The sequence below is a fragment of the Podarcis filfolensis genome (assembly GCF_964270895.1).
Source record: "Podarcis filfolensis genome assembly, chromosome: 2".
NCBI classification, from domain to species: domain Eukaryota; kingdom Metazoa; phylum Chordata; class Lepidosauria; order Squamata; family Lacertidae; genus Podarcis; species Podarcis filfolensis.
In genome coordinates this window covers 43,137,777-43,161,366 of record NC_139605.1, presented here as the reverse complement: position 1 = coordinate 43,161,366, position 23,590 = coordinate 43,137,777, and the positions used below count along the sequence as shown (strand labels likewise).

At 48.2% G+C, this 23,590-nt stretch overlaps 1 protein-coding gene across 5 annotated transcripts; it reads right to left on the bottom strand.

Annotated features, from left to right (window-relative positions):
• Positions 1–1,670: 1,670 nt before the first annotated feature.
• On the bottom strand, positions 1,671–23,322 carry WNT5A (Wnt family member 5A). Of its 5 annotated transcripts, none has more exons than XR_014544570.1 (5): positions 16,375–16,502; positions 14,954–15,219; positions 10,307–10,599; positions 2,481–5,432; positions 1,671–2,448 (listed from the first exon to the last, which is right to left on the bottom strand). XR_014544570.1 is itself a non-coding variant. In XM_083599141.1 (5 exons), the coding sequence occupies exons 2-5, from the start codon at positions 16,494–16,496 to the stop codon at positions 4,974–4,976; spliced, it is 1,140 nt and encodes a 379-aa protein (XP_083455267.1). In that variant the 5' UTR covers positions 16,497–16,502; positions 23,289–23,322; the 3' UTR covers positions 1,671–4,973. The 5 variants fall into 5 exon arrangements, 4 of the variants coding, with proteins under 4 accessions (XP_083455267.1, XP_083455265.1, XP_083455264.1 ...); XM_083599141.1 differs by adding an exon at positions 23,289–23,322 and having other exon boundaries at positions 1,671–5,432; XM_083599139.1 differs by adding an exon at positions 21,890–22,929 and having other exon boundaries at positions 1,671–5,432.
• Between the last annotated feature and the right edge of the window lie 268 nt (positions 23,323–23,590).

The following is a 23,590-nucleotide window of genomic DNA, read 5'->3' as shown; positions in this document are numbered from 1 at the left end:
CTGCTGGTATTCATCATGGTTTTTTCCACTAGGGCTCCTTTAACTTTCTCACAAACTCCCCATTTCCAGAAAACAAAGGCAGGTTCAAATGCTCCTCTGTGCAAGTCGTCCTCAACTGTGTGATGTTAGCCAAGGCATTTATCCTTTTGAATGACTGATTCATACAAGATCTCTGAATTCACCACCCTGAGTTACTAAAATGTTAATACCGTGTGCAAGAGATTAAAATCATTTAGGCTTGTTGTTTTATTAACGCTCACCCACCCCCCAAAGCTTTGGCAAACATGAATACAAAGCATGGATGCAAAGAAGGAAAGAGCTCGTGAAAACTAGAAAGGTATCCTACAGAACTGTGGAGTCCAACCTCCACAGGTCTTCTAGCCAATCCCCTTGTTGGTTCGTCACAGCAGTGGCCCATGTGGCACTGGTGTTATTGCAGCTTACCTGGACAGGCCTGCAATGGGGTGATGGCAAGACAGAGCTGCATGGACGCATCTGAACAGCAAATCCAGGCGGTGCACCCAAGGAGCCATGAGCTTGTGCCACCACCCAGCCCCTTTCAGGTAGGCTAAGAGGCGGCAGTGTTGGGAGGATGGTCCCACCACACAGGCTGCTACTGCTTCCTACCCTCTGAAATCAATACTGTCACTGCAGGAGCAAACAAATCCCTCCAGGTCTACTCCAGATACAGCATACACGCAGAAACGGCCAAGGACATGTTTGTGCCTTCTGCTGCTACCTTGATGGAGCCATCACCTCCAGCTTTGCCAGTCTTAGTTACAGCCTCTTAACTGTTATCAAAGATCTGGCAACTTGACTAAGACTCCTTTGCATAAAGAATGTAATCTCTCAACAGCTTTCAACGGCATGACCATTGGTGGACTTGTTGGCATTCAACAGCAACATCCCAGTGTCCCAAATCCTTTCTGTACTTTAGTCTTATCCTAAGGAGAGAGCTCTCGCTTTGCCTGTTTATAAGGCAAGATCAGAACTGAAGTAAAGTCCAGCACAGCATGCACAAAGCAGTGGAGCCTGGGTGTACACAAACACTTCAACAACTAGTTGTTTGGGTAGAGAAAAGGGAGATGAGTCCAGCTCCACCTTCTGAACAGCCGATCAGTCCCGTTTTAACTTTCCCAAAAAGGATCCACTGGCTGTTGGCTGAGGAAGGGGAACTGAATAAGCAAGATTCATTTGTGCATATGGTTTCTCATCCACCTAGATAGTGCAAGCTAGATCAGGAAAAAACTGTCTACTGAAAGTCCTCAGGATTCTCATTCTGCTTGCAGAATTTAGCAGCAGCCTCAAGGTTCTACCAAGTCTCCATTCTTACTTGCTGTATCAATGCACCTGGGATTAGGCCCCAATGAACTCAATGGCTCTTACTTCTACCTAGATAAATATAAGGTTGTACTTTAAAGCATTTATATCGTACCATAGCAAGTAACCTTTGGCTCACCAGATGCTGTGGAACTACAACTCCCATTCCCCCTTGCCATGCTTTCTAGGGCTGATGGAAGTTTTAGTTCCCCACACCTTTTTACACATTTTCTAATATTCAGTTTGTTTGTTGTTTGCCTATCTTACCACAAAGTATTTCTTTAAAGCAGCTTTGCTCCTTGTTTAAATAAAAACCCTCTTTCCAAAAGAATTAAAGCCACCTCCCAATATATAACCAACATTTTATTTTTATAGTCTATTTTCCGTTACGGCATAAGCCTTTTTTAAAAAACCAGTGAAATATACAAATCACACGAGACGAAAATATGTACATTAAATGTACAGAACAAAGAAGAGGACATAGTAGATTTACATAATATCTGAAGAACACAAGTGAAATATTTTACATTAAATAGCATTTTAATAGCTAGGATCATTAGACTCCTGTCTGCTCTCACAGACAGGAGTCGCTATAAAGAATAAGTGATTCAACATATTTTTTTTAGAAAAAGGATTATGGTTTTTGTATAATAAAAACCAAAAGTGACATATTCAGTGAACTAGTGCTTTATTTCATTTTATTTTTAAGTTGACATTGGTTTGCAGACACCAGGAACCAGGGAAGTTAAATATACCCTTGCACAATAAATTAAGAGCAATCATCATTTGGAAAGCTGATAATCCTGATGGCATTAATGAGACAGCTCACAGAATTTCAAAAAAGTAAAGCTTCTAAAATGGTAATGCTAATATGGAAGCCTGGAATTCACTGCAATCTGCTTATATGTATTGGACAGGATGATTTAGGGGAAGAGCAGAGGTCTTTCAAGGAATGAAAAGGCAGCACTGGGGTTGTGGCAAAGGCAAGAGCTAAGACTGCCTTTTTAAAAAAATTAACATGGGCCGTTTGTGTTAAGATGCATTTGTGTCTCTCATTTCCATTATCCGCAATGACGCAGCTGCAGAAAGAGAACGCTTCTAAGCGAGCTTCCCCCAGCCTGGTGCCCTCTGAATTTAGCCATTTACATACCGCTTAGTACCCTCATTTCTAAGCGGTGTACAAGAGGGATACAGCACGCATCTCAAAATCAGTTGCAACTGACAGTAAGATCACAAACACCTCACTTAAAACACCTGCTGCAATTCGAAAAAGTCTTCACCAAGAGATCAGGAGGTCAACAGGTCTGATCTCAGCTGGGAGGAAACTCCACATTTGGATGTACAACTTTGAAAGCATGTCTCCTGGTAGACACAATCTCAGCACCTGAGCCACAGGGGACCACTAATAAGCTAGTGATCAAACAGGGATATGCAATATGAGGTGGTCCTTTGGATATCTTGGGCCCAAGTAGTTAAATGGCCTTGAACTCGTCTCAGTTGCATAGGGGTAACCAGTGTAAACTTTTAAGCATTGGAGCTCTGTGTTGGCACCAACAGTCTAAAAGATTGGGATTTCAACTCCCAATGGCCCTGGGGTTGATGGGAGTTGCCATCCCAAAACTTGGAGGGCAGTAGGTTGTGGAAGTCTGCTCCAAATCATTGCAAACTCACGCATCAAGCAAGTACAGTCCCCAAACATAACCAACAGTAGAGGGTATACAGGAGCATTCACTGAATTGAGCAGAAAGATACTATGTTCTGGGAGGAATTTGAAAAAGTCTTGATTAATTTGTGATTGACTTACCCTTCAACACCCATGTGTTGTGAAAGCCTGCAAAAAACAAAATCACCCAACCTGACTTTTGTTTTTAAAAAACCCAACTTTGTTAGTGTGTGCTATTTTAAATGTGGACCGGGGTGGGGGGGCAGATAGCAACAAGTTCAGTCTAAACGAAGAAACTGTCCTGGCAAATTGAAAGCCTTTTGTACTGTTGTGCTATTGGTTTTTTTTTCTTTTTTCTTTTAAAAAAAGAAATCATAAGTTTGTAGTTTGTCCTGATAATATGATTGTATTTTTTTAAAAAAGGTTTGAGATACCAGACACCAGCTGACCATAGTTTTCCCATATATAATTGCTCAAGTACAGTTTGAGCAGTTTGTGCATAGCTGCAATATATTTCTAAAGCATTGTGCATTAAAATGAAAAAGACACAGGATGATCACTTAGGCGTTGCTGCCACACGGCACTTTGAATTGTAACAGCACTTTAGAAAAAGAAGTACCACGCGGCGTATCATCAACTCAGCATTTCCCCAAATTCCGCAATGCTATCAGTCAACTGATTTTTTAAAAAGGGAACCGACTACGCACAACACTTTAAAAAGAAATACGTAATTAGTTTTGAATTTATTATTGTTGTTTTTAAGGACTTTGCAGACTGCACAAACAATGCAGCTGCAGTTTCAGCACAGTCAAACCGGCACACACACTGCTTAGGAAATCCCACAGATAGCTCTTCAATATTCTTATAAAGTAAGGCAGAAAGGCTTTTCTAAATGTGCATAATATGAGATAGGCATGTTTTACTTGACGTGGCAACGTCCCAAATTCTGCTTTGATCTGCGCTGTGCAGTCAAAGTCAGATATTTTTCCTCCTGGTTTGCTAGCTGTTTGAAGGAATCGGTTGGTTGGTTCTTTTTCCTTTGCCCATTCAGAATACCTCTTCCTTCTAATGGAGACCCGCGAGACGGTGCATTGTGGGACGGTGCTGGTGAGAGAACTGCAACGTCCACCTGCCCTAAAACTGGCATCCATCATGGCTGCTGCAGGCGGGCAGAGCTACAGAGCCACGCTCCCGATATAGGTTGTTACAGCTTTGAACTCACTACCACCCTACTCCAGTGCCATCCAGGCAAACGCGAGCAATACTGGTGTCGGGAGGCCCCACCCCACCCCACTGGCTACTACTGGTTAGCGTCATTCCCCACAATGCATTTGCACAGAATTCCCATGCCTAAATGGGGGAACGCCATGTCACGCCAATGGGCCTTTAGATATTACCTAGCAGCACAACTGTGGCTTGTGGGAAATTCTGCTTCCACCCACACCTTCAAGTTGCCACGTTGAGGAGAGCTCCCGCTACAGGTTACAGTTATACGGATCAATGCTGTATCTGACTGTCTCACTTCTTTTGGGTTGCTAAAGCTCAGAAGAAATACCTTGCACAGATGTGTATGTCACCAAGCCGTTACGGGTCATGCTCTGATCCAAAGCATGTAACGCGGATACTTCATCTACTGCACTTGTTACTATGTCCCACGAGGCTATATGGGGATGGGTTGGATTTCCCTTTGAACTACTCTATCTTTTCTTTTCTTAATTCCAAATCCTGTAAAATAAATATTCTCTCAGGTTCTCCCACCCGTTATTGCAAAACAAAAACAAAATATTAAAAAAACTATGCACAGTCTGAGCTGGATGCAGCAAGCTTTCCCATCACTTCTTGCTGAAGAAGATTTTTTTAAAAATCTCTAAACAAGGAAAGCACCCGCTGGACTCTATAAATAAGAGTGGAGACCTTCTTGGGGCAACCTCCCCCCTCCCTACTGCCCTCTGCTGGTAGACCGGAAAAAGCTCTTCCCACCCATCCCCATCTATTTGCAGACAAACTGGTCCACAATCTCTGTGCACTTCTTGCATTTCACGTAGCAGCACCAGTGGAACTTGCAGTGGCAGCGCTCCGTCTGCACCGTCTTGAACTGGTCGTAGCCCCGGCCACAGCACATGAGTTCGCAGCCGTCCATGCCTTCCGAAGTCTTGTTGCAGAGGCGCCCCTGGGTGCCCAAGGAGCCGGTGCTCTCGTTGCGCACACAGTAATCGGGGCTGGGGTCTATGTACACCAGGTCGTGGATGGTGGGCGCGTTAAAGCGGCTGTTCACTTGCACCAGCTTGCCCCGGGGGTTGAGCTTCATGGCTGCCGCGCTGTCGTATTTCTCCTTCAAGGCGTCGCCAACCTTGCGGAAGTCAGCCAGCTGCAGCCAGCAGGTCTTCAAGCTGCACGATCCGGACACCCCGTGGCACTTGCAGGCCACGTCTGCCAAGCTGTACACCGTCTGGGTGGGAGTTGGAAAGAAGGAAGAAGGTCAGTGCAAGTCTGGGGCAAAATATACCTCCGCCACAAACACGCAGGAGGCATGGCCTTCGCAACGGGGAATCCATTCCCCCTTGACAGCACTGCATTCCTTGGCTCAGCGCTGTCACTCTTCCAGGACACACCTCTGAACTGCCCTGTTGGGATCCTTCAAAAAAACACACACCACACCGCCCTTATTGTGAAGGATGATTAAAAACGGCTTTACTTTCATTCATTCCCTTCACAAAAAGCCCCACCTGTTCTTAACTGTCAACTGGCACAGCGTGGCAAGTGGGGGGCGTCCAGCACACAAAGAGGAACTTCTGGCCCGTTTCCCTGTCAATTTGTTTGTCTGCCTCCTCCTTTGTTTAATAGGCTTATTATTCACCTTTCTAATAAAAATAACCCAAGGGGAGATTATATTTATATATACATAGCACACATACGTGCATAACAGACAGGAACAAGTCTGGCTCGCATCCCTCTGTGCAACTTGCAGCATATCATTTACCGAAAGCCTTTCACCAACCATGGGGACAATAATGAAAAGTGGACAATAAATTGCCAACAACTAAAAAAATTAAGCACCAGTTGTCATATAAGACTCTTGATTATATTGCAGTCTTCCTAACGCTCCCGGGGAATGGTCTGGCCACCACACGGAGGCTGAAATTACTCCATGGAAAGCTGTTTGGCATACCGTGGCTCACCACATGAATTGGGTCATTTTCTCCACATCTCTACAGATGTTTTTGTCTTGGCCCCTTGGACAGGCACTGAGATGAGAGGGGACAATAGCTCAGTGGCAGGCCACACGCTATGCTGGCGGGAAATTAAAAGGTCACAGGAGTCAAATAGCATTGGATTACATGGATCAGGGGTCTCTTGGACAACTCCTCACATCACCCCTGATATGGATGCGAGCAGCTCATCACATGGCACTGGTCCCCTAATGATGCTATTAGTGTATTTCCATGTGGTGCCTAAAGCATCTATACTGCCTGGCAAGGATGGCACCAAGTATGGCAAGGCACTGGGAGCTCTCTTCTGCCGCTGGGCCCTGTGTGAAGCACTGCATGGCTGGGTCTAGACACCCTTTTAAATTTTCATAATGCCCCAGAGCAGGGGGTAGGGAACATCAGGCCTGGGGCCAAATGACACACACACACACACACACACACACACACACACACACACAGCATTTCTCTTTTGTTCTTGGGACTCTCCTCAGGATACAGCCCTCTCTCCAAGTCATGCCCCCTTGGCAGTGTTTCTGCCTGGCTGGAATGTGTCCTTGAACTCTGATGATGATGGAGGATAGACAGTGGAAGGCGGGCATGTGTAGGATCTAGCCTGCACAAAGGTAAAATTTACATTCCTTGCTCCACCCCCCTTTGCCTCTGGCCCCACCCACTCCTAGCATATGGCCCCCAGAGGGTGGCCTAGAAGGGAACGTGGCTCTAGGACTGAAGAGAAGGCTTCCCTCACCACTGCTCCAGAGCTATACTAGATCAGAGACACCACAGAAAACCAAAAGGATGCCTAGATCCAGCCACCTGGTGCTTCCTGGAATGCAGGACCAGGAAGGAAAACAGTTAAGGCAACCCAGGGTAGGCAGCAGTAGCAGCAGGCCCTGACAACTGCGCAAGGAAGCCATGCGCAGGCAATGCTGGCTGGAATAGGAGTGAGCTTCTGGCCATTCAAAAATGCTGCGATCTGTAACTCCCAACCAAATCTGAGAATAGACCTTTTGACTCCTAGTCCTTCCTGGCTAAAGAAAATTTCCAAATGCCAGAGCAATAAGAATAATGCCCTGAACTGAAATCTCATATCCTCTCCAGTGTGCATTGGGGATTCTTGCCCGGTCCATATGCAAATCTGCTCCCCAGACTAAAACAAATGGGCAGGAAAACCACATGAACACATAAGAGCTCCTGTACCCAGGCAGCACCAGAGCATTCTTCTCTTGCTGGAAAGTTCTTGCTCTCATTTCTGCCAGTATAAAGTATAAAGATTTTATTTTTAAAAATCAGGTCATTTATTATGGCATACTGCACAGGCCTAGTTCAAATAGTTTTGCCTTTTCAGTGGCGGCCCCATAGCTGTCAAATTCTTTTCCCCTTGAGGTCAAGTTGGCACACTGCTTCCCCTTCCTTTAGAAGAAGAATCAAAGCATATTTATTCACTGTGCCTTTTCTGTTTTACCAAACTATGGAGCTTTGACAGCATTCTATTGTTTAAGCTACTGTTTTCCTTGTTTTTGTAATTACTCACTGTAACTTTAAAAGCACTGTTGTCTTAACTGACGTTATTTTAACTGTTGTCATTATAAAATAATCATTATTATCAGCAGCAGCAGCACCATTGTTATGGACCACTCCAAGAACCACTGAAATCTACAATTACTGTAAAGAAAGTAGGGGAAATGGTTTGGCCACTGGAACACGCTCGGTGTTCGCACATTCTCTGTTAACCTCATCTAGCCAATTCTTTCAATCGCATATTCACTTATAAGAATAACCATGGCTTGTTCCAAATTGAAAACCAAGCAAACTGTGTGTATTGCAAATTATTCGTTTGCCTCAAAACTATCGAGGTGAACTGCTGGCTGTCATGTTCACAGGGCAAATGCAGAGTGACTCCCACGAACACATCCTACTGCCATTATTGAAGCAGCCATCCAGTTAGCAACCATGCACTTGCAAACACCCTAGCACATCTTAAAAACGCAAGAACCATGTCATGTCAGATGGGAGCAGGCACTGCTTCAAACCATAATCAGAAGTCCATTTCAAAATTTGTTCAAATGGACAGCGAAAAGCACCCAATATGGCCACCTAGCTTGTGGGATTAGGCAGAAGCATGAGAGATACTGTGCATTCACTGGTGGTCGTTTCCCTGGCTAAAGAGCTATATCAGGCTGAGATCAGCTAGAGAGGCGAGATTCCGAGAGGGAAACAGTTGGGGCCAGGTTTAAGTCACTAAGCTATGGTCTTCTTCCCTTGAACATGGGAAACTGCCTACCAAGTCAGTTTGTTGCTCCTTCTAGTGTATGTTACTGGACTACAGCTCCTATCATCCTTGGCCATTGGGCTCTGCTGGCTGTGAGTCCAACAATGTCTAGAGGGCTACAGGTCCCCCATCCAAGGTCCATACTGGCTGGCCATTTCAGACAGAGGCATTCCCAGCCCAATCTGGAGATGCCGAGGATTGAACCCAAGATCTTCTGTACACAAAACAGATGCTCTGCCGCCAATCCTCAGCCACACACAAGACGGCAGAACTAAAATCAATGCCACCTGACCAGTCAGTGGACTGGCTTGCCGCTGCTAGACTTGCATCAGATTTTCTCTCTCCCTGCACACCACCCGCACTGCAGATTTTCCACTCCTGATTCGGCAGCTCCCTCCTACACCAATCTCTCCGCATGCAGCTGAGCCGCTCCGTCCAAGAGAGAAAACCCCAAAACACCTCTGGGTGGGGGACAGGCCTACACCGCAATATCCTCTTTGTAAAGCCTTGGCAAGGAGACCTCGATAATTTACCCTGTATAAATAGACATGAGTCAGTGTTGACACAGCCCCAAAAATCCTGGGGTCTGACACATTAGGTGGATGCTGAATGCCACTTCCACCCAGCATTAAAAGAAAGTTTTTTGGGGGGGCGGGAGATGGAGGAGGGAGAGTTCAGCCTCTGCCAAATGCCATCGCAGGGAGGCAGCTCAAAGGGGGTGGTAGCAGGGAACCACTCGAAGCCGACAGGGGCAACTGTGAAAAGCCATTTTTCTCCTGCCTAGCAGCAAATTGGCCTTTCCATTGCTTTCAGATGCCTTCTTCTCACATTTAAATGCTATTAATTTTCAATTATCCTTCATCCTAATTCACCTTGAAACACAAGTGTAAAGTCTCCAGCCGACGAGTCCTGGCACCGTCACTTCTAGGAAAATAATGACTTTGGCTCCTTCCACTCCAGGGCAATAAAAATGAAGTTTACACTCATTCGTTTAAAAGATTTTAAAGATTAAAAAAGCCATAAAAACTGACTTCCACCGCAGAAGAGCATGTTTTCTAATAATACAGAGAAGCTGGTTGTTGGGTGGGTGTGTTTTTTTTCACAACCTCACAAGGAAGAGTGAAAATAGCCCCCTTGCAAGAATATTTCACTCCGGCAAAATACGGCGCTTCGGTCACCCGCTCCAAAGAAAACTGGATTGGTTGGAAATATAAACTAATAAAATTCTATTCTGCATAAAATTCACTGTGACTTGCACTATTTTACTAGAACAACTTGGAAGGGAGGTGGGAAGGGGGTACGTATTTAGCCCATTTGAAGGAAGGCTATCAACCCATGGCCCTTGTCATTGCCACTGAGCTTATACATAAGAATATGAGAAGAGCTTGCTGGATCAGGCCAGTGGCCCATCTAGTCCAGCATCCTGTTCACACAGTGGCCAACCGGAAGCCTGTGGGGAAATCAGCAAGCAGGATTCGAGCACAACTGTGGCGGCAGAGCACAGCCATTCTAGCTAGTAGTTACTGATAGGCTTCCTTCTCCCACTCTCACTCGTTGCATTTAAATGGAACCTTTCCCCCTCCTGATCTAAAGGAAAATAAGGGATCTCTCTTATTTAAATAAGACATATTCCAGAGATCACCCATCGTTCAAATTCATTCAAAAGAAAATTGCTCTTCACCAAAAAAACAACCACAGACAGAGGTTTGGGAACAGGTATTGCTATAGATTTGAAACAGGCCTTGGGAACACAAACGGTTTGGCATCACGGTGAGAAAAGGCAAGAGCAAACATTATTTTGGGGGGAGGGGGCGGCGGTTTGAGGGGGTGTGTGAGACTTACTCTCCTCCCTGCTTCGTTGTTATGCAGATTCATCAAGATCCTGGCGCTTTCGTAAGTTCCTCTCTGGTAGATCCTCTCTCGCTCGCGGGCATCCACAAACTCTTTGGCAAAGCGGTAGCCATAGTCAATGTTGTCCCCACAGCCACCCCACAGCCAGTCCCGAGGTAAATCTTTCGGCCTGGCAGCCCGGCTGCAGCCACAGGAAGAGAGCTCCCCCTCCCGGCAGGCCCGGCTCATGGCATTGACCACACCGGCAGCACTGACTGCGTACGTGAAGGCTGTCTCCCGGCTGCCTGCAAGGAAAAAGAGGAGGCTCGGAGTTACACACAAGGATCACATACATTTATTTTATTTAATACAGGTGAAGATCAACTGCCATTCAATTCTGAGCTTCCCCCACTCCCAACGTGACAGATGTTCATTTGAAAAGGGAAACAACAGCACATGAATGAAGTGTTCCCACTGTGGCTGATGGTATTAGATATCAGGATAGTGGCATAAAAATCCTAGAGTCTGCTATGCTGCTTAGAAAGAAATTCAGGCATCTTGAATTAGCTATTCATTTATCTACAAAGAAGGAAACATATTGGAGAAGCCTGAGGTCTGGCCATCAGCTCTGGTAAAGTAAAAGAAAAAATGTCAGAAGCCTTCTTAAGATGTTTCTTCTTCATTGCCAAAGTTTAAAGGTTTGAAGTTCAGAGCTTGTCCCATTTGGTTAGATGGGACTTTATCCCTAGTAAATGTGCACAGGATTGCAGCATAAAAGAGAGAGTTTTCTGTGATGGAAAGCTCCACTCAAGTCGGCTAATTACTAGTTATCCTGAGGGGAAATTCATTAGTTGGTATATTACCTGAATCCAATTTCCCCCCCGAAAAGAATTCATCTATAAAAATCTCACTTCGTAGGAGCTTGATGAAGCCCACAAGCCACATCTTTCAGTTCCTCCCAATTTTAGCCAGACCATGCTCTCTGTGGTCTTTCAAAAGAGTAGCTAAGGGTCTCTACAAAAGGTAAAAGGCTACCCCCCTCCCTGTTATTTAATGACCAGCAGATACTTTGCAACACACACTGTCCTCACAGTAACAGCTCCAAAAAGGTTAAAGCTGTGTTAAAGCTCTGCCTTTTGTGCTGCTAATGTTTCTAAGAAACCAGAGGTTTGGGGGTTTGTTGTTGTTTTACACAAAAACAATTTCAAGAACTTCACTAGCTCAGAGAATGGGACCCAAATTTCAAGAGCCCATTCCTCAGTGGAGCCTTTAGCTATTTAGGCACTTTCGAAGATATATATTTTTTCTATTTGAGGAAGTTCGGAATCACTGGAAAATCAAACATTTTAAACAAACGGAACAGACTGATGAAGGCACACACCAAAGCACCCAACCATTGTAACTGAGGCATTTTCTGTTTGAGGACACCTTCCTGCTTTTGGAGAACTTTGTACTACTACATAGGCCTACCAATTCTTGGTCACATTTTATCAGCTGGACTCGATTTTAACAGACATAGCAGAACACTGAAAGCACCCTGTAGTATTTATTCTAGTGTCATTCACAGCAAAGCTCATAGGAGCTCTGCCTAATTGGTCCCTTTCCACAGAGATAGCTCACATCTCACTATCATTTTGGGGGATATGCCACGTCTAGGTTCTTCTCCACAAGCATGTTTTGAAAAGAACCCTTTCAAGTCTGGACAGGGGCAAAAAGGTAGAGATCGAAATACGCCGAAGAGAGAAAGAAAACAGATGGAAGAAATTTGCAGGGGAGGGGGGAGCAGTTTGAGCAAGCAGCCCTGTGCCATGAAACTGTTTTCTGTAGGCTTCAGCTTCAGACGGTAGGAGCCTGTTTAAAGCAAGTCTCATCAACTTTGACAGTATTTGAAGTCCTGTTGCCAGCAGAGGGCTGGTTTGTTTAGAAGCTCCTCGCTCTCTGCTAGGCACGAACACGATTCCTTTATTATTATTGTCTAAAGCTTTCTTGCATTCTCCCATGTAAACTGCTGATGTCTATTTCAAAAAAAAGAAGAAGAAAAAGAAAAAAGCCCTCCCTACTTTTATACTATTTTGACAGAAAGGGGCTGCAGAAAAAACAAGCGATTCGCTTACACATCTCGAAAGGGAATTTAGGCTGTAATCCGGCTCAGTTTGATGGTTGAAATGCCATCGCCGTCAATGGGATTTAAGCTGCCCAACTGCGCACGGGAGGACACTGCCTTGGGGTTTTGGTTTTGGTTTTTTTGCATCAAGCTGCAAGGACTTATACAAACATATGATAAGGTGCAAAGCTATATTTCCTTTGAACAGCATTCTCAACTTGAAGCCGAGATTCCACTATTATTGCCAGTGCAGTAAAATGTCTAGTCATAGACATTTTTTAAAAAGTTATTAATTGAATTTGTTGCAGTTTATTACTTTCTCCTTCCAGGGAGGGAAAACAACAACAACAACACACAGAGACATTTCCCCAATATTATGCAACCAATTTTCCAGGCTCTTTCAGAAGCAAGGAAACAGCATGTTTTATTTGAGCCAGCAATATTGTGGTGATCTGATTCACATCACACTGAAGTGAATGCCAAGGCTTTTGCAAATCAGGTTTAGATGATCAACCCCTGGGAGCAGTTACACAGAGAGCAAGTCAACGTTTTGGTACCATAGTGATGGCTCATTTGCAATCTGAACATATTGCAGGATATATTGAACTTAGCTAGAGTTTTGCTATTGACTTAAATTTGGTCCAACAGCAGTCTGAAATGTTATATAAACTTCCAGGATTTTTAGTGTGCTACATCAAACCACTATCAGCTCATAATTCTTTCAGGTCAATCAGCAAAGACATCATAGAGAAACATACAGATCCAGGCAGAGAGCCCAAACTGGCACAATCTTTTGTCCTAACTGCACACTGTAAGTGGATTTATAGCCCTGTAAGGCTGAGCCATGTCTATGCAAGAAGCAGGGCACCGAAGCTGAGATCTTGTCCCCCATTCAAGAGAAACAGCAACCAATCCAATAGTTTATTCGAGGAAACTAGACCCAACTATGCAATGAGAGCACATACTTGTTCTCAATGAATACACTTTTCAGGATCTTTAACAGCTCAATGCACACATTACACTCACTTCTATTTTCAGTTAATCTAAGTGGCCAATTACCCTACTAAATAAAAATAAATACATGCAGATGTCTTGTGGAGAAGAAACAGAGACCTGGAAGCAATGGGGACCCATTCCAGGACTTATAGATGCAAAGTCTGCAAAAAGAGACCATGGCAACTTAGACATGAGTCTTCAAGGCTGCAACATACCTGACCAGGTATACAAACGCTTAAGGTTTCAGTACTTTCAGGCTTTTGCTGTACTGTTTTTATTTGTTTTTCGGTATGGGGCAGTGATAATCTGACCAGTTATTCTAAAGCTCTCAGTTCTACAGCATCTGTAATGCAAAGCTGCAGGAGAAAACTTAAGTCTTCAATAAACAAGTGTTTCCACTTAGTTCCTTTTTTTGGAGGGGGGGAGGCATGGAAAATGTTTAATCTGAGATTTTGTAAAGCTTATTTTTACATAAAATTAACTTCTAGGGTAAATGTGACTTAACAGCATCCCTGCAAGCAATGCAGAAGCCTACTCAATGCATAAATGAAGTTACCTTTAATCTAATTTTAAAGTCATTCCAATCCTTCCCTATCCTATTTCAAAAAGCGGGATTTAAAATTAGATTTAGATCTCTGCATTCTGAGATGCTGGTATACACAAGTTGTGCGTTTGAGGCTGGGGAGGGGACATGGAGAGAGATGCATAGATTTGAATGTATACTACAAATGCCATTATTCTAGTTGGGGAGGGGGAGCAACCCATCAGTCATTAGAGTGATGCTGCCTTTTAACCCTTGTAATTTAAGCAGGGGCTGATGTGAGCTCTACAGCAGAAGGCCCCTGTCAAAAGCAACTAACAGAAGCTACGCTCTCAGCATACAGGGATTGAGAGATTGCTCCAAGACAGCATTTTTAATTAACCATAATAATTATGGTTAAACGCATGCAACACCTACCTATGTTCTTAGCCTCAATGAAAGCACGTTGACTGCGAGTGCCAACATATTTCATTTCTAACTTGAAATCCCCTTGAAACAAAAATTATTTTGCTAGGGGGGAAAGGCTGCAGTCTTAAAGCACACTTAACTAGGGAGTAAGCCCCATTGAGCACTTTGGGGGCTTGCTTCCAAACACACACAGAATTGGGCTGTGAAGGGGAAACGGACTAAACATAAAAATTATGGCATGACAAAAAGCTGGCGTGTGGTTAATCTGGAGTCAAATTCAATTGTCACACAGCTTTGGAATCCCAGACATAGAAATGACCCTGTTCTGGCTGAAAACATCTTGTTTTCATGCTTCCTCCTTTAAATTGAGATCTGGCTTAATTTTAATCTGCATCAGGACAAGGTGAGAATGGCAATGCTACTCTTCCTGTTCCATACCATCAGTGGTCCCCATGTGCTTCTAGCTTCACAGGAAGGATCTCTGGGCTAAAGGCCGTTTAGCTTTCTCCTTCTTGACAGGTTTCAATGGCGCATAAAGAACCTGGCAGGTTTTCCTAGCACACACACCGTGACGTAAACCCAGCACACACAACTCCCAGGCACTTCCTACCTATCTGCATGACTCTGCCAAAAACAGAGTTGTTATCCACAGTGCTACAATTCCATCTTCTGTGGCGGAACTGATACTGGCATTCCTTGATCCCCGTCTTGGCACCCTCTCCGATGTACTGCATGTGGTCCTGGTACAAGTGGCAGAGTTTCTTTTGTCCTTGGGAGAGCCCGGCCAGTTGGCTGCAAAGGGGCTGGGCTCCAATGATGTACACCTCCGGCATCTGAACGGGGTTCATGGGGTTCATGTGGTTCATACCCAGAGACCTGTGAAAAGACAAAGGGTTGCAACAATGAGCTCAAGAACAGCAGCTGAATGCACATGCTGCGTGGATTCCGCAGACATGGAACCCAGCCCTGAAACAAATTTGCTTGTTCCATTTGGTCTGCTGGGGACGACGGCCAAAATGTGGGAAAGGTGCCGGGTGTGTGTGTCTTCAGCTTCATTCAATCGTTGGAAAGCTAAAGTAAACCACATGCATGAATTTATTGAGACAGACACTGAATTATGCAGCTATCTAAATATGATGGTTGCCCCCCTCTTAGGCTGTCTCCCCTCCTAGGCTTCAAATTTCACACTATCCATCCCTATGGATTTTTTTTTCTTTTTTCAAACCCGGAAACAAAATCCAAGATGCTCCCAGAACACGCTTCATTCTCTAACATGCCATGTTAATCTTTTTTAAAAAGAAAAATAACATTCAGATACTAGAGAATCTTCTGTAGCAAGAGAATTGTTACCATGCAAAAGTTCAGTCTCATGATCCATAAAGGATGTAATGCAGGCCAGATAAATTAAATGGGATTTCGAGGCCCTCCCTCCCCTCATGCCATCATTTAAAAATTCACAATCAAGAATTGGCACACAAGTGAATCCTGTCACCAAACGCCTTATTCACCCAATGTCTTAAAGACCTCAACATGTGTGCCTGTTTTCAAAGGGATAAATTTAATCTCAGCTCTCTGTGTGAATATTTACTCAGAAGCAAATTCTATTCAGAAAAATGGAGCTTACTCCCCAGTAAGTGTGCCTAGGGTTTCACAGCCTCATTTGCACAATTATTTTGAGCTGAAACCAGCAAGACCCTAAACACACAGGACTCAAAAATATGCGTCTCACTTTTGCACAGATGTGTCTAGAAAGGCAGGAGGACATTCCCGATTACAATTTTACATTTAATTTAGTTTCTAGAGTACTACTTATTCCAAACCAGGATTTGAATGACTACATAAATGCAGACTGCCTATCCTTTCCCCTCCATCCCTCCTAAAAGAATAGGAAAAATGGATTCAGGGTGTTCATAGTTTTTATTTTCCCAGGAGCAAAGTAGGCCTCCTCCACCTTATTGGATGGTTGTTGTTTTTTTAAAGGGAGGGGGGTTAATTAATTTGTACAGATGATGAAAATATTAAAAAGCTTACCACCAAGAGCTGGCTTCTATCACAACTTGGATAAGTGAAGAGAAGATGGCCAGACTCAGAAAGAGGTACTTAGAAGTCATTGCCTCTGTCCACAGAGCTCCACCTTGGACTAAGGTTCCCATGGACTTCTGCAGGGGAGGGAAGAAGAGAGCGAGAAGCTTTTATGGCCTGGACCGGACCATCTCACGAGGGAACAAAGCGCAGCCCCCCGGGGTCTGGGAGAGGCGGCGGTCCTTCTGCGCCTCAGCCAGGGACTTGTGCAGTGGCCAAGCCAGTGTCTGCTCCAAGTTCATTCACCCGCCTCGCCGCGAAGGCTCGGCTTTTGAGTGAATCCCAAAGCAGTCTCGATAACGAGGAGGAAAAAGCTGAGTAGCAGCGGCGCCCAGCCCACAGTTTTAGGGACGCACACAAATACATACATACACGCACACCATCCGCCTCCGGAAAGAAAAAGCAGGCCGTTGCCAGCTCCTTCCGCGCTTCGCTGCTCAGACGCGGAGCGCGCAACAAGTGGAGAGCGACGGTCAGTCGACGGGGAGGGAGGACAACAGCACCCACGTCCCAGCCGTGGCGCTCGGCTTCGGATTAGAACGACGCGCGCCTCCTCCTTTTTAATTATAGGAGCCGCTTCCAGACGAGAATCGTCAAAACGGATCTTGCTCAGGAAGGTGTTTGCAAAGCACGTTTTTCGCCGCCGGCCATCGCTCCTCCCCAACGTCCGCGCATAAAATCCCCCGTCTCATCCCGTCCCGCCTCCTCCCCCCCGATCACAGACAGCAAGACCGAGGGCTCTGACACGAACCAAAACCCCGCAGAGACGGACAGTGCCACCCCACCCCCCATCCCGCTCCTCACTGTGCTATCTGGATAAGTTAAGACAGAGCCGTATGGAGGGAGGGGCAACAAGGCGCGCGGCGGAGAAACGCGTCCGCCGAAGCGCGCCGCAGTTTGAAGCAGCCGATGAGCGCAGATCTCTCTCTTCTGGGCGAAGGGGCAATAAGAGGACAGTGACCTGGACCCCTGGGACCATCCATATTGGAAGCTCCTCCAGCCTCGGGCAGGGACCTGGGGCGAGTTAGCCCCCCCACCCAGTTCGACTCCTCTCTTCCCACCCCCTCCTCCGCGCAGCCGATTTCTGGTTACAGTGGGGGAACGAAGGCGAAAGGGTATAGGAAACCCTTCCATGTACTGCCAAATGGCGATAGGGGGCTGCTTGTTCCCTTCCCAATTATCCGGGCAAATGGAGTAAAAGGAAACCAGCTCTTTTTCACAGGGGAAGAAGATTCATTGCTCCCTTTGATGAACTGGGAGCAAACCCTTGTTCTTGCTTTAAAAGGGACTATGGAGAAGAATTTGCAGCCCGAAGTTCTATCTGGCGGCCGCACTCTGGTAACCTGTCCCGCCCCGCCCGTTTAATGTTACGTGAGGCATTCCAGAGTCTGGAATGTCGCACCTCGAAATCGTCCTCTGGAGCCAACCGATCCGGGTTTGTGTGTGTGTGTGAACTGAACGGGGCTACTCGAGAGTGAGTGTCACAAGAGCAAATATGCGGCGGGTGGGGTGTAGATCTGTGGCCCTCAGCGCTCCAAGAGCCACTTTGGACAGCAACCGGGACTTTTGCACGCAAGATATAAAGGACTCGATCCGCGTGAAGTGTGCCATTCAAGTCGGTGTAAAAAGAAGCGTAGAGCGAGGGACAGCTCATTCCAGAAAAGCAGTAGCCGTCCAAGCTTATAACAACAGAGAAATGAAGCCCCGGCGGCTTCGGTGGAGTTTACTCCCAAGTAAATAACGCGCGCATAAGGCTCCCATGGCTGGATTTTTATTGGCCCGATTACAAGAATCCGATAAGGGACAGGATGACGCCCTAATAATGCAAGCAAAGAGAAGCTACTTGGTCTCCGCTCCAGACTCACGCGCTAGTTTGGTCTTTCAAGTAGGCGCATTCCACCTAATCCGATTGACGAACCCGTCCAGACCGCGTCGCCGTTCCCCTCTAACGCCGGTCTTGCCTTAGGACGTCGGACGCCGTTATTCCAGGGGGCTTAATAATGGTCAAAGCGCTTCGCGGGCTCGACGGATATCGGTGCGGAGAGCTGTGGGCGCCTCTCGCTTCAGTGGGCTGGGTTCCAAGAAGGGCCTTGTAGAGTACGCCGGATCGCGGAAACGAGGGGGCTTTTCGGAGGGTCGCCGGTGGCGGAGCGGCTCCCCCAGGCTCTAAGGCCGGTGCGTTGACACCGGTGGGCTCCCTTGCGCCTTAGAGCCAGGCGATCGCGCCACGAGAAAGGTGGCTCTGGCGCCGGAAGGGCCCGAGCGAGGAAACCTGGCCCTGCCCGGCCTATCGCGGGGTCCCCGCGCTTGCAGTCTCGCGCCGAGGCAGGCCCGAACTTTGCTGCGTCCAGAGGGCCTCGTCCACCCACAGCCCGATTCCCCTTACTACAGATCTACATATATAAATCACCTTATCAACCAAGGAGCTCCTACCGTACTTCGGGAGAAAGCCAAGGGCCAACGTAGCTCCCCGGAGCGGCCTTCCTCCCCGAGCAGAGCATGACACAAGGCTGCAGGAATTTGGGGGAACAGGCCGGAGGGGGGTGCGCGTCTAGTGACGGGCCGCTGACGGCGCCCGATTTATTTCCCCGGCAGTCTGAAGCGCCTTGAAGGAATGTGGAGAGTTCATGCCCCATAAAGCCGGCCACGCTCCAGCAAATTGGGGACGGGGAGGGAGCAGAGAAGGCGAGGCTGGAGAGGAACAGAAAGCCCCCGCAGCCGTCGGGGGGATGCAAAGCTCATGTGCGTGTGCAAATAACAGAAGGGAATAAATCCCCAGCTATAGGGAGAAGCCAATGTGTGTGTTTCGGCCGATGTCCACATAAGAGGTTCAACGTCCCCCGCCCCGCCTTTTTGCCACTGGCTCCCTGTGTGGCCCGATCCCCTCGGTTGTTCCGCCTGTCTTATGGGACTGTTGAATGAGCGATGGACTACGTCGGCACCACCCGTCGGGCGCCTTGCGCCTCTCTCAAAGCGCTGTGCGAACAAGACGGCAACTTCGCGGTCCCAGCCTCGGAGCTCTACCACTTTCTTCCCGACAAGGGCAGGGCGCCGCCGGAGATGCAAGCCTGTCCGTCGCAAGGGAACGCCTCACGCAAAGATGCTGGCGGAGTCAAGAGGGGGGGGGGTCCAAGGACGCGCAGTCCTAGGGGGGATTGCCCCGCGGGATAGCAGGGGCAGACTCTCCAAAAGTCATCCACAGATGGGGACTTAAAGAAAATATATACAGTATATCCGAATGAGAATACCCATCTCTGCCACACACAAACCCATCTTCGGCTGTGATCGTGACACTGGCAGGCCTTGACTTCGGAATCCTGGGGCGCAAGGAGATTCTTCGGGAGGAGTTTCCATTCAAACTCCGCGCGCCGAGTCCAAATATTAGGCTCGGAGGATTAACGCAAGTATAGCTGCATCTGAGCGATCTTCTGCGCACAGATCCAGCTATAGATCTAATATTTAAAACCTGGTTTATGGCGGAGCCGGCTTTGTTTTAAAGGCGAGAGAGCCTAGTTGGACGCGGAAGCCGTTCTCCGCCGCCCCCAATAGAGGGCAGCCGAAGCCGTCAAACGAAGCCCCGGGACGCTACACTAGGGGGCCAGAGAAAGAGGGACGGTGCCTCTCTCCGCGTTTCGCCCTCTCTTTTTGTTAGAAGTAATAATACTTCACCATTTCTTGGGGTTATTCCGTTCAGCCTGATCCAGAACGGAGAAAGAGCTCGGAGGCGGAGACCCCCTTCGGAGGGCGCCAAAAAGAAAGGCCCGGTGGTGTGCAGCGCCACCAAGTCTCCCGGAACCGTTTTTTGAAATGCCCGGCGAACACTGGAAACACGCCACCGAAGAGTCCATTAGGACCGGGCCATTTAAACTTCGCGTTCGAAGGCAGCCCCCGGACAGAGCAGCCCATTGCTTTTTGTGGGGGAAATTAGCTATTTTAAAAGGTTTTTTTTTTCCGTGGGTGCAGATCATCCCTCCCCAAGAGCAGCCAGAAGGGCTCGCCCGCCTGCGATCCTAACTTGCTTCTCTCCCCCCCCCCCCAATTAAAAAAGAAAAAAAGAGCACAGGAGGTCTGGAAAGCCTGTTAGGGCATCTGGTTTTATGGCCGCTGTTTTAATGCTAGCTCTACCTTGAGTAAGTAGGCATGCAGACTGCGAGCCCCCTGGGCTCGGGTGGGTTGTAAAACGCAGGAACAATTGCCGAGGCGGGCCGGCTGGACGGCTTTGCAGGGCCAAGAGCGAGCCCACCACCTTGCCCTAGAGGGGAGGGGGCTTTGGAAAAGAAGGGGGGCTGTCTAAGAAAAGCGGGCGAAGCATTCCAAGGTTTTATGGGCTGCAGTTTTTAAACAAGGAAAGCTACTCATATACTAAAACTCCGGGAGGTGGAAGAGGGGAGGGAAAAGGTTGCCTTTTCTCCTCGCACCCCTGTTCTTCCATATTAAATGATATCCCGGGACTTTCGTTCAAGCTCTCCCTGGATCTCTCCTTCTCCTCTCCTCCGCCCCCCGCCATCCCTCAAAAAGATTAGTTTCTGGGTGAAACTGAACTCCCGGTGACCTCGCGACTGTAACTAATTTAGCATACAATTGACAATTAAAAACAAACACACACAACCTCCTCAATGTGGAGCATCAAAGGGACAGCGAGGCTTGGAGGGGGGAGCAAGGAGGGGGGATAAAGCAAAGCCCCTTCCGTCCTCCCCTTCCAACACAAGCGGAACGCTTTACAGATGCAAAAGTGACAATATGCAGAAACAGAGAGCAAAATTTGAGGGGCTGAGGTGGAGGAGGAGGAGAAGAAAAGCGGCCAGGTTTTTCCCTGGCCACGAGCCAAGTTCTCTTAAAGGTACAGGCCTCCATGTCTGCCATGCCCGGGTTCTTCAACAGAAGTCCGCACGGGAGAAAGCTGCAAGAGATGTCCTATAAACCTCGATCCGCCTTGGAGGTGGCGGATGGCCCGGGGGGTGGGTTAGACTGAGAAGCTTTAGGCGCTGGGAATAAGTTCTGAAAAGAACAGATAAGGGCTTTCCAAGGAAATCAACAATACTAAGACAAGGGGAGGGGGGGACATTATGGGAAGGGTGGGGCAGAATCGGAGCATTTTGCAGCAACAGGTTTGTTGCGAGACTGGAGAGTTCTGACCGGCGGGGGAGCGCGCACAAAGAGGGGCTCCTGAATGAACGCGGTGAAGAGAGAGAGGGAAGCCTATGTTCTCATTCTTTCGCTCTCGTCAGTTTCACCTTAAGCCAAATATTTGTAAGAAATCCGAAGCCACAGCCTCCTTCTCGCGCCCGCCCTCTCCAAGGAGCTAATTTTCAAGCGCGCTCTCTCTCTCTTTCGACGATTTCCCCCCGATCGCAAATTTGGAGCAAATCCAGCCATCGCTTCGGACCCCGCTCCCCTCCTTCCCGCAGCGCAGCGGATTTCGAGCCCCCGCCCCGCTTTCCCATTCCTAAATTGTGTTACTCACCTCCATTGTTGTTGCGGGAGGGAGAAAGCGTCGAAGATGGATGGGGGGTGGTCGGGGGCGGACGGGCGAGGAGAAGAGAGAGACCCGCCAAAGCGAGCCTAGCTTAGCAGCCAAGTAATCCACAAGCGAGGCGGTGCGAAGCCCAAATCGTCGCCGTACGCTCCGAGGCAGAGAAAGGCTGGCAAGGGATCTCCGCCGGGCCGGGCCGGGCCGCTCCAGCGACGGAGCAGAGGCGCCTCCTTCGCAAGGTCCATCCGCGGTCGCGAGGGGACGGGACCGGCTCCCAGGCTGGCAGCTCCTCGCTCGGCTCTGGGGCTCAGACCGGCCCAGGTAGTGGCGCTGGTGGTGCTGCAGCAGCGGGTTGGGTGCCTCCGGAGCGCGCCTGCAGGCTCCCTCCGGCGCTCGCCTGCTGCCTACCCGCTGCCACGGGGCGCCCGGGGCTGTCGAGCCGTGCCCAGGCTGCGTCCCTCCATTGCAAGCCAGTCAAGACGGGGGGCGACGGGGGGGGGGGCGCAAGGCGAGCTCCTCCGGGCTTCAAAGCGGGAGGCGGCGGCGGCTGCCCCAATCCATGGCCCGCGGTGGCGCGAAGGTGCCTCTTCCCCTCGACCGACTTCCTTCCTTCCTTCTCCCCACGGCTACATGCTCCGCCGCGCGGCGCAGAGTCGCTCCCGGCGCTCGCCTTCCCTCCGGCGTCTGGCGCGCTTCTGCCCTCGCCGCTCCTCCGAAGTGCAAGAAAAGTTGCGGCGGCGGCGACGGCGGCGGCGTCCGAAGGGGGAAGAGAACGGGAGGGGAAGGGAGGTGCAGAGAGCGGGCGAGAGGGAGCCCTCGGAGAGAGGCGCGCATGCGCCCCGCGCCGGCCTATGGCAGCCCAGAGCGAGGTTCTAAGGAGCACCTCAGGCGGCAGCCTCGGGAGGGACGCGGAGATGCTCCGCGCAAGGGAAGGAAGGGTGCCCGGCGCCGCGGGCGAGTGTGACTTCTCCGCCGCCAGGCTTTTGCAAAAGGCGCCACTGGGACACGGACGCCATCCTCAGCGGTGAATCCGGAGTGGCTGCTTTGCCCCACCCCCCACCCCCCGAAAAGCATTTGTTAATTTTCTCTCCATTTCTAAATCCGTTGGGAATTCAGGTTCACTAGACTGACGCAGGAATAGTTACCACTCCCCCGAGCAGCAGTGACTCCGCCGATTTAGAAAACTCGGCTCAGTGGCACAAATCCCCTCCTGCCCTTGCCCTTGTTGTTAATTTTCTGGTTTTTATTTTTTAATCGTTTTTTTAAAATCGCGGTTACGAGTTTTCTGATCATTCCGTGTTTGATTTTAGATTTGTTTTTGCAACGCTTTGAGGTCCAAGGGTTAGATAGCTACTACTAGTAGTAAATAAATAAAGAATCCAGCACTTACTGTTTTCAGATCCAGGACTCGCCCTTAATCCTAGTCTACAACATGGAGACAACTTTTGATTGATTGATTTATTTTGCGTGGTGACGTGCATGGGCACCACCCCCTTTAGCTCAGGTGCGAACTTCTGCATATTTAGTTAGTCTCATTGGAATAAAAGGGGCCTTACGTCCAAGTAGGTATGCAGGAGCGGGTGGCTGCAGACTAAGACAACTGTCCCCCAAGCCCTCCAGATGTTTTGTTCTACAATTGCCACCAACCCCCGGCAAAAGATCCAATAGGTAGGGATGATGGAAACTATAGTT

Excerpts from the sequence above, each read along its gene's own strand:
- WNT5A (XM_083599138.1), bottom strand. The coding sequence starts at position 18,926 with ATGCTCTGCTCGGGGAGGAAGGCCGCTCCGGGGAGCTACGTTGGCCCT. Across the intron at positions 16,503-18,863 it reads GCCCTTGGCTTTCTCCCGAA|AAGTCCATGGGAACCTTAGT; the intron begins GTACGGTAGGAG and ends CCTCCCCTGCAG. Across the intron at positions 5,433-10,306 it reads ACAACGAAGCAGGGAGGAGA|ACGGTGTACAGCTTGGCAGA; the intron begins GTAAGTCTCACA and ends ACTCCCACCCAG.